Below are 11,071 nucleotides of genomic sequence, written 5' to 3'. Positions count from 1 at the left end.
TTGTTATGGGCGTAGAGTAGCAGCGAGGTCCAAAATTTGTTTTTTTAATAATGGAGATGTAGCTGGACCCAAAAGAAGGGTTTGTGCGAAGACGAACTCTTGGATTATTCCCACTTGTGTATTAGCGTATTCCTACAATAAATTTTTTAGTAGTCTATCAGGATGTCAGAAAAGCTGGGAGGTATAAAATTTTCTAGTACCTATTTTGCTATCTAGACGGTCCTCACTTATACTGTCACGTCTTCGTTTGCGTTGTGTTATATCCTTCTGACAACGTTCTTGTTTAATAACAAGGTATCATGATGACAATGAAAGAAGATAGTGCCTCTGGCATTATGCTTTTCTGATATTTCACATTCTATTAAAGCCGTTCGTGTATTGTTTTGTTCCGACACATATTGTAGCCTAAAAGTTATTCTATCAGGATCACAGGAACGCGAACTGTAAAATTTTGTCAGGGACGTCTTCTTACTGCCCTTCTAGAATCATAGATGCGTAAGAATTTTTTTGTCCTTTGATATAAATTTCTCTTGTATCAGGATGACATAAACCCAAGAAGGTGGATAATCCGAAATGTCAATTGTCGAAAGCTGATGACTGGTAGTTTAAATTGACCTGATCTAAGTAGACAAAGTTACATTAATGTTGTATATTACTGGATTCGAGCAGGGACGAATATCCAGATTTAATTGAGAGAACTCAAATTATCTTTTCAATTAAATTTATTTCCCAATGAAGAGGTCCCCTCGTTTTTTCAATTAGGTCCCTTATCTAAGCGAAGTTGGAATTCAATTTTCATAAATGGGACGACATACTGCGCTCTTAATTAAATCTTACACACTTACTCGCTACGTAAACTTAATCACGAATTTAAGATCGGCCTGGTCTTTTTTCCGCATCTCATCTGCCATCAATTGAAATCCGCTTACCTTTTCATTAGTGTACCTAAGGGTGCGTTTTTGAAGGAGGTGGCAGTGTCCTGCAATCAAAATGACGTGTGACAACGGTGGAAAGTTATGAGGTGGACCTTATGTTCTTACGTAAACTGTCGCTTTTCTTCTCGGAACGTAAACATGGAAAAATTTCGTCACACTGTTGACTGAATTGTTACACAGAGCACAAACACCATTGTTTGGTCACGGTGGATATCTCTTGCGCAAATACATGGTGTAATATGTGGTTACCTCCACGTGTCCGTAACAAATCCAATCAGAAATGCAATTTTAAACTGGTATCCTTTACATGGGCGAGAGCCTTAATTGATTTGTTAAATTTATGCGGAACAATTTCGCCAAAATCTTTGATTTCACCAGAATTGGCTGTCACATTGTTTGAAATTTATGGCACTGAAGATATAACGAAAGCAAGATGTTTTCGACGAAAATTTGTGTATATAAGGCGGAAACGTTTCTCAAAGTTTAGTACAGAAATGAACTACTTGGTATTCATCTTGTCTTTCGTGGCGTTCCAGGCGATTGGCAGCTCAGGTGAGTGGTGGCTAACATTGTCACTCTTACGTTAATTTTGATCGTAACAGCTGAGAGTAACGCGGTGAAATTAAAAAAAACAATCGACTGCGTCAACGAACAAATGGCCAGTCTTACCTCCGCTGAACAAGTGGCGCTTGCAGTGTTTATGAAGACTGTACACGGCGTACTGCAGCCACTGCAGCTGGAAGACGATCTTATGCACTGCTTAGAGGACTTGGGCGACCCACCGGTGGCCCTTGAGGCTGTACATACAGCGGAGTGTATTGGGAATATCATAGTGGATTCGGCGACGCCGACTCAGGATTTGCTATACGGAAGCATGAATGGACTCATGAAACTGTACATGAAAAATGTTCCTAGCTTGAAACACTGTTCCTAGCCCTTAATTATAGTATAAAACATTGGTTTAGGGAATATTGGGTATTGTACCATGTACACTAATAGTAAAGATGCCGTTAGCGCAGATAGTCTTTCCTTTATAAAAGAAATTCAATCGTTTTCCCAATTCCAGAACTGCTTGAGCTGGCTGAACTACGATCCTAATTGTTGTAACCGGGGTGTCACTGCTTCTACCCGGTAATAATAATAATAAATCGTTTATTGGGTTTAACATGGAATACATCATCAGGTACATGATCATTACAATTTCTTAGTCCTTCCAGTTTCCCCCAAGGGGTTAAGATTCAAATTGGTCAAAAATATTAACCATCTGGTCTACCACTCAGCCCCAATACGCCATAGAGAGGTATACTTCAGTCGTGGAAATCTACTTACATCCATTAAATTGTGAAAAGGAGAGAAAGTTATAAGTCAATGATTTCAATTGAGTAAGATGGTACAAATGTACATTAATTATAGGTATTACACTTCACCAGAATAAAGCTTATTTTTAATTAAGGTTTTGAACTGTGCTAGCGACATAGATGAAAAGTTAATTTTTAGTTTGTTTAGATAAAAAGCTATTAAATAAGAGAAGGACCTTTTATATAACTGAAGATTGTGCTTAGGGATTGTAATAAGTAAATCCTTTCTTCGTATATTAATATTATGAGTGTCAGTTCTGAACCGTATTTTGTTAACTAGAAATTGTTGGCATTTATTGACAACTATTTTATAAAAAGTGCAGTAGCAATGCAGCTTCCTTCGATCTTCCATTTTCAACCAACCTGCCTTACTAATGTAATGGGAAATTCCTTCCCTTCTTCTGACGCCAAATATAAACCTAAGACAGGAGTTTTGAACGATTTGAATTCGTCTTATTTCACAGGAATCCAAATTTGAACTGTAGACGACATCACAATAATTAAAATTCGATAAAATGAGAGTATCGCAAAGCAACTTTTTTAAATGTTGATTTAATGAATGCCTATGAGAATACAACAATTTCAGCGTAAAATATGATTTTTGCATTAATTTTGAGATATGCAACTTAAATCGCAAATCTGAATCCATAATGAGCCCAAGATTTTTAGCACTATCCACAAGTGGGAGTATTGTACCGTTCATGGATACTCGAGTGAGATTTATTAACGGTAGTCTATTCCTCTTACTCCCAAATAGCATAACTTTACATTTATTAGAGTTTAAGGTAAGATTATATTTATTAGAATTTGTTGACAATTGTTGGAGGTCCAGATTTAGATTGTTTACTGCGCTTTGAAATTCACTTTTAGGGAATGAGATATAGATCTGAGTATCATCTGCAAAAATATGGACTTTGGTATGCTTTATGTCCTTATATAAAAACGCGGTGTAAATCGTAAAAAGTAGGGGACCGAGTATGGAACCCTGAGGCACTCCCGACTGTACTGTAACAGGACTTGATTGATTATTTCCCATGCACACGATCTGTTTTCTATTACATAAATAGCTACGAAAAAATGCAACTGCTTCAGCGTTAAGACCTAGGTAACCTAAAATGGACCCAAGCAGAGAATGATTCACAGTGTCGAATGCCTTTGAATAGTCAAGAAGCGCTAATAATAAACAGTTAATTGAGTGCCGATAATACAGGGGGTGAATCCTCGGGTGATTTTAAGGAGAAAGGTTTATATCAGCATATCTTCTAAACTTAATAAATAAAATTGTCAGTTCAAACCCCGTACGGACGTCACTGGTTTAAAAAATCTTTTACGTCAAAAAATTCTCCTTAATGATGAAAAGGTGTGTACAAAATTTCATAAAAATGTCTAAGAGTGATAAAAATTATGATAAAAAACTTTCTTCTTAAAATTTTTACACCCTGTATCTCAAAAACTGAGAGGTTTAGCACATATGCTGAAAATTAACTTTTCTCTTTAAAATCCCCCGAGGATTCACACCCTGTATTATCGGCACTCAATTAATTAACACTCTGTATATTTATTTTTTCAAATTTTCACACAATTACCGTTACTAACGCTATCAAAATAAAGCACTAACAGTCCCGGGTTCGAATTCGAGTTGTTATTAACGTCCCATGGAACCTCTTAAAGATTCACCTCATACCACATGCGACATCAAAGTGCATCAAACATTCATAAACGCCGTTAGCAGCCTTGGTTGGTTCGTATAGAGCTATTGGTGTTCTAGGAAGCCGTTAAAGGCTTTTAAAGACCTTTAGATGCACATTCAGAACTTAAAGTCATTTAAGGACCCGCATAACTCTTTATGACAGGTTTCTAAAGCATTGATAAAGCCCATTATATTCTTTAAGGATCTATCCAAGAAACAAGGCTATTCTTAAAGAAGAAGAAGGGCTCTTAAAGCCTTTAAGCTCTAATACTCTTGTAGAGGACTTCTACAATCTATAAGAGCAACAGAAAACGAATCAACCCGTTTACCTTTTAGAGTCTATTAAATGCTCCTAAGAAAGAACAAAACTCGGGTAGTCTTAGACGCCCTTAAATACCCTTAGACCTGACCTGCAGATGGGTCAAGTGCTACAGTCCAAAAAATCTCAAAGGGTCTTTAAAAACCCTCAAGGGGCGTTCGGGCGTTGTTGGAGGCTCTAAAGGACTTATAGTGATGCATAAAAGGTTTTTCGACATTTATGGATACTAACACCCAACGAAAGGCGCTCTAAGGTAATTGGAACCTTGAACCTTTGGAGATCATTAAAAGCTGTCGAATGTTTTTAAAGGTTTTTACCCAAAATCGTCCTGAAACCTTCATTTTCATACCTACTTTCTGTCAGGAAGTGTTAATTTCCATGACAGAGGCAGAGTAGATTACGTTTCCTGCCGCTTGTTACTTCACTGGCCGCACCTGTCACTTTACGGGCCGCATTTTTGACATTTTCAAATGTCAATGACTCGACCTGTCGTCACTGACAGATTGACTTTAATCAAAAGTTCTATGTAGTCCAGGGAATAGAGGGTTTTAACTTGCAAAATGAGAAGTAGTTCCGATTTCTTTTGCATGTCATAGACAGTCATCTGGTGGTTAGGAAGTTTCCGACCTCCCACTCCCTGTGCTTCCCCCGTACCACCCCAAAACTCTTGAAATTTAATCCCCCCCCCCCCCAACGGTAGGCATAGATATTTAAACGCTCTTGTGGCGATTGATAAGTTAGTGAGAGAGTACAACGCTTGTTACATATATTTTCTAATCCTCTTAAATATCTATGCCTACCGCTGTAGTGGGGGGGGGGTGAAGCTGAACTGAAGTGAGATAATTTTTTTGTTTCAAACGTATATTAAAAAGCCCTACAATCTTACAGTGGTTTAAATAACCCCACTAGCAAGGGTTGAAAGTTGAATTATTATGCATCCCCTTTGGTAAGAGGGCAGAGTAGGGAGATTTATACCAGGATAAGTTCAAAATATTTTCTCATAAAACTTGTAATTATAGAGATAAAGTATAAAATTTTGTTGAAACATCTACATACAAATTTTAGAATTCTTAAAAATATAACCAACTCTCAAGCTCCACATCTTTTTTAATAAATATTTCACAAAAAAGTAGTGTATATCAAAGTTGTGTAGAATTTTATGGTCTACATTTTCTGATAACAATATTTTCTTGTAAAGTGTAGTTATAAAAAGATATGATTGAAAAACTAAAAAACCAACCAAATTTCTTTGGTTTTAAGGGTGGTACGGGGGAAGCACAAGGGGTGGGAGGTCGAAAACTTGGATTCTTACCCACCAGATATTCTTCCATGACATGCAAAAAAATTGGAACTACTTCTCGTTTTGCAGGAAATAGCCCATTTTCAGTCTCTATTTCCCGGACTAATATAAAAAATAAAATTTCATATGAAAATACGATTTCGGGTAATAGTTATTTACATAAAAGTCATGAAAATCACATGACTGGCGAGGAAAAGTACCAGGCTGTGTACTTTAATTTCCGAGTCAAGTAATGCCATTTTACTGACGAGTTTTGTATTAAATTTTACCCGAAATCGTATTTTAATATAACATTTCAATTTGTACATAAAACTTTTGATTAATGTCAATCTGTCTGTGATGACATGAGTCATTATAGACATTTACTATTATAATTTAGCTTCTGAAGCGGCAAAGAAGATGGGAATGCTGTTAATAGTTGCAGGAATAAAAGAGACGCGTGTTGCCCGAAGTACTGTATTTTACATACTTCACTAAAAGCAAGCGATGCGTAGGCAGCGCGTAACAAAAACAAGAAGAACAGATGTCGCTACTAGTGGGTGAATTTCTGATATTTACAACACCCCCACTTATCATAAATTCACACAAATTTGTACTTTTAATCACTTAAACCTAAAGCTTTTACAAAAGTCATATGTTTTCGATTAGCTAAAGGCTTGGTCAACACATCAGCTACCATTTCATTTGTGGGAATATATTGTATATCTATTTCATTGTTGGCGACAGCATCTCGTAAAAAATGGTATCTAATATCGATGTGCTTTGAACGCTCGTGAAAAACTGGATTGTTAGCTAATTTCTGAGCACTCTGATTGTCATTATGTATTACAACACAATCCGATTTCCCAGTCAGTTCGAAGACAAGTTTATTCAAGTACATGGCTTCCTTAGCTGCTTCGCTTAAAGCCATATACTCGGCCTCTGTCGTTGACAAAGCTACACTTCTTTGTTTACAACTCCTCCATGAAATACAATTTCCATTTAATTTAAAAACGTATCCAGTGTATGATTTCCTATTATGCTTGTCAGAACCCCAGTCAGCATCTGCAAAACCAACTAAACCTGACTGATTGTCAATGAATTTCATGGAAAAGTGTTTAGTTCCTTTTAAATACCTTAACAATCGTTTGGCACACTGCCAATGAACCTTCGTGTAACAAGTATTATACTGACTAAGTACACTTACGGCATAAGAAATATCAGGACGAGTCATGACGGCCAGATACATTAAACTACCAATTAACTCTTTATAAGGAAATTTTTCATCACAAAATTCACCGTCTACATTGCTTATACCAATATTACTTTCCAACGGAGTATAAACTGCTTTACAATCTAACATGCCAAAACGTTTTAAAATTTCATTAATGTAATTTTCTTGATCAATAGCAATGAAATTTTCATTATGATTTTGAGTAACTCTTAATCCTAAACATTGCTTAACATCTCCAAGATTCTTTATCTTAAAATGAGTTTTTAAATGACTCTCAAGAAACTGTAGTTCAACACTATCATTACAGAAAACAAAAAAATCGTCAACATACAAGGCGATTATCGTTAGCAAATTGTTTTCACCCCTTTTAATATACAGACATGGTTCAAACTTTGAATTTTTGTAATGAATATTGAGCAAAACTGCATGAACCTTTTCATACCAAGCACGGCTGGCCTGTTTTAAGCCATACACAGCTTTGTTCAATTTGTAAACCTTATTTCTACAATGTTTAACAAAACCTTCAGGTTGCTTCATATAAACATTCTCTCTTAAAATACCATTAAGGAATGCAGTACTTACATCTAAGTGAGTAATTCTTAATTGTAACTGTACACCTAACGATAACAAGATTCTTAATGTTGAATGTCTAACAACAGGCGCAAAAGTTTCATTATAATCCACACCTTCTTTCTGTGAATAACCTTTTGCCACTAACCTGGCTCTATAACGAACATTATTTTCACTATCACACTTTAATTTAAACACCCACTTGTTTTCCACTATCGTAGCGTTTTCTGGAGGGTCCACCAACTCCCAGGTACCGTTCTCCTCGAATGAGTGAATCTCGTCCAACATCGCCTGTTTCCATTTACAGCCATCCTGCCCGGAAAGCGCTTCGGTAACAGTTTTTGGAAGATCTGCATTGGATGGTCCTTCTACAACATTACTACCACCTAGATATGTGACATAATCATCCCATACCTTTGGTTGATGAGGCCTCTCGGTCCTTCTCGGAAGTTGCACTGCGATAGGTGGCTCCTGTTCAACAACTGTGTCGGGTACATACTCGCTATCTGTGTCTGTGAAGTCGACGGTGTCTTTGAGGTCTCCTTCAGAAATGGATTCTTCTGCACACGAATCTTCTATGTGCTCGTCTTCCACCCCCACTGAATCTGGTACCTCGGTGTCATTATTCGTTGATAGTGTTGTGTCGATGTTTTCCATTATCATCACATCTCGACTGGTCGTTACCTTTCTTGTAACCGGATTATAGCAACGATAGCCTTTAATACTGTCGTCATAACCCACTAGAATGTGCTTCACAGACTTGTGATCCCATTTCCTCCTGTTTGCTCTCGGGACGTGAACCATAACTACACTGCCATAAACACGCAAATGGGAAACGTTGGGTTTTTTGCCAGTCCAGATTTCATATGGTGTTTTTGAAATGCCTGCTGATATTGAGCGATTCTTCAGATAACAGGCTGTATTGCATGCTTCCGCCCACAAAGACTTGCTTACATTCTCGTCAAACATCAAACACTTGGCCTTTTCAACCAATGTTCGATTGAACCTTTCAGCCAATCCATTTTGCTCAGGAGTGTGACTGTTAGTTCTCTGGTGGATGATGCCAGCATCCTTGAGGTACGCCTGGAAATCCTTGCCGCAATACTCTCCTCCATTATCGGTTCTCAACACCTTGATTGTTACATTTTGTTGGTTCTCAACTAATGTCTTGAAATTCTTAAATTTTTCGAACGTCTCATCTTTGGTCTTCACAAAGTAAACAAAGCACATGCGGCTGTAGTCGTCGATAAATGTTAAAAAATATCGAGCACCTCCTAACGATACTGTCTCCATTGGACCACAAATGTCGCTGTGTATTACCTGCAGTACTCCATTTGCACGGGAACCTTTGTTAGGGAACGATGTTCGTGTTTGTTTGCCCTGACAACAAACTTGACAATTGCTTACATTAGCACGACCCTTATAAACAAGCCCTTCGACCAATTTACTTGTTTTATTTAAATAGGAGTTGTTGATGTGACCCAAGCGTCGGTGCCATACGTTACTGCTTGCCAATAAACAACCAGCACCATTATTGGGGACATTCAGCTTGTATACATTGTTGTTCAAGCTAGCCGTTGCCACCAAAATGCCCTTTGGATTGTACACTTCGCAACCATTGTTGTCGAAACATACCTGGTTACCATTACTGATGAGTTGTGACACGGACAATAAATTTGTCGTCAAACCCGGGACATATTGGACATTCTTCAATAAAACGCGATACTGAAGGTCAGCAGCCACAGTCTCAATTTCAACATCACCGGAACACTCAACAACAAGTCTCGATTGGTTAGCTGCAACAATGTCCGATAAATAAGGCTTACTTACATTCTTAAGCCATTCCTTATTCGCAGTCAAATGAATGCTAGCACCACTATCGATGTACCAGTCTGAAGTAGTAAACTGTTCGGTTGAAAAGACGGCACTAAAACCTCCTTCATTTTTGTTGTTGTTGTTGGGACATTTTGACATGTAATGTCCATTCTGCCTGCACTTAAAGCACACGATATTGTTCAAGTCCCTTTTGTTTTTGTTTACCGAAGCTGTTTGCGAATTGGTTGCAACATCAGCTGATTCTTTGGCACGCGACCACGAACCACTAGCGCCACCTTTCGATCCCTTACGGTGACTCGATCTGTAGTTTGTCTTGCTCGCTACTAAAGCACCACTGTTGTTACTGCTGCCATCTATCTGCATGTCTAATAGCTTGGTTTTAATGGAGTCCGTTGTTATGCTTATACCGGAATGCTCAACCGCCATTATCATGGGAGAATATTTCTCTGGTAATCCTGCTAATAACAAGGATCCCACCCACTCTTCATCAATACTGAAACCGGTACGGCGTAACTTCTGCGATGTTTCGACTATTTGATTTATGTAGGATTCCATCGAGTCGTGATTTTCCAGTCTAGCGGATATTAATGTACGCAGGAGCCCGATTTTCCGCATAAATCCATTGTCGTCGTACAATTTCTTTAAATTCGCCCACACTTCTTTAGCCGTTTTCGCCTCTTTCACGTGCGGAAACAAAGAAGGATCTATGGTTAGAATTAGTTTCGCCTTCGCCTTCATATTGAGAGTAGTATCTTCTTCAGTGCCATCCATGCATTTACTTAATCCTTCAAGTACAAACACATTTTCCACGGCAAAAGACCATTCGTCGTAGTTCTCGCGACCAAGAAGCTTTGGCACACTGGTCAAGTAGTTGACGGCCATTTTGTTGAACGACTACACTTAACGGATGTGTTATATGTTAAAACAAAAGGAAACGACATGTTTGTTTAACATAACTTTATTAACTGAACGCATGTACTTGCGTCTCCGTCCGACTCTCTCTGCCTTGTTGCCGGTTCTCCCCTTGTCACTTACTTAATCTATCACATCTCCCTTATCATAATAATTACATAACAATTACAGATTACATAAATAAAATATTACAAACAATTGTTTACAGTCATTTACAAACATAATTGCGTAAGTACATCGGTGGTCTTACTTGTCTAATTGGTCTTATTGTGCTCTGCTCATTTACCTCATCCCTACTTTCTGCAATTAATTGTTCACCTTCTCCTATCTCTATCAACTTCGATGTGTTAGACCAGAACTTTGGTTTATCAGAAAATGTAATTGGTATAATCTGTTGCTGAGTTCTCAAATTATTACTAGAATGTAATGGTTTGAGGAACCATGTATTTCGAAGTTTAATTCGACCATTTTGGTCTTTAATTTTAAACGATCTAGGATTGTCACCTAAGTTCACAATTTCTCCACGACACCACGTCTTACTTTTATCATTCTCTTTATACAACACCTTTTGACCTGGCACGAAATTGTGAGTTTGAGTCCTAGCGGTTCGGTCATAGTAAGCTTTCTTCGTAAGAGAGTTCTTAAGCAATTCGTCACGAAATTGAGAAACTACTTTGGGAGCCAATGACTCATTGGTAATTGGCAATTTAGTCCTACATAATCTACTAAACAGTAATTGCGCTGGTGAGTATGGTGTCCCTAAGACTGGAGTGTTACGATATTCCAGCATTATATTAAATATATCACCCTGGATATCGTCACATTTGTTTAACATTGCCCTACAAATGCCCACACCTCTTTCTGCGAGCCCATTACTTTGATGATAGTATGGGCTGGAGAATGTCAATTCAAATGACCAGTCTTGACTAAATTGTCTG

The 11,071-nt window shown here is 37.9% G+C and overlaps 1 protein-coding gene across 1 annotated transcript; it reads left to right on the top strand.

Moving 5' to 3' along the window:
- The first annotated feature begins 1,315 nt into the window (after window positions 1-1,315).
- On the top strand, window positions 1,316-1,953 carry LOC116161829. The gene is made up of 2 exons (XM_031475299.1): window positions 1,316-1,487; window positions 1,538-1,953. Exons 1-2 carry the CDS (start codon window positions 1,430-1,432, stop codon window positions 1,867-1,869), a joined length of 390 nt encoding a protein of 129 aa, XP_031331159.1. The 5' UTR covers window positions 1,316-1,429; the 3' UTR covers window positions 1,870-1,953.
- The last annotated feature ends 9,118 nt before the right edge of the window (window positions 1,954-11,071 follow it).

The sequence above is a fragment of the Photinus pyralis genome, unplaced genomic scaffold, assembly GCF_008802855.1.
Source record: "Photinus pyralis isolate 1611_PpyrPB1 unplaced genomic scaffold, Ppyr1.3 Ppyr1.4_LG10, whole genome shotgun sequence".
Taxonomy (NCBI): domain Eukaryota; kingdom Metazoa; phylum Arthropoda; class Insecta; order Coleoptera; family Lampyridae; genus Photinus; species Photinus pyralis.
Note: the sequence above shows the minus strand (reverse complement) of the source record. Positions and strands in the feature narration are given on the sequence as shown.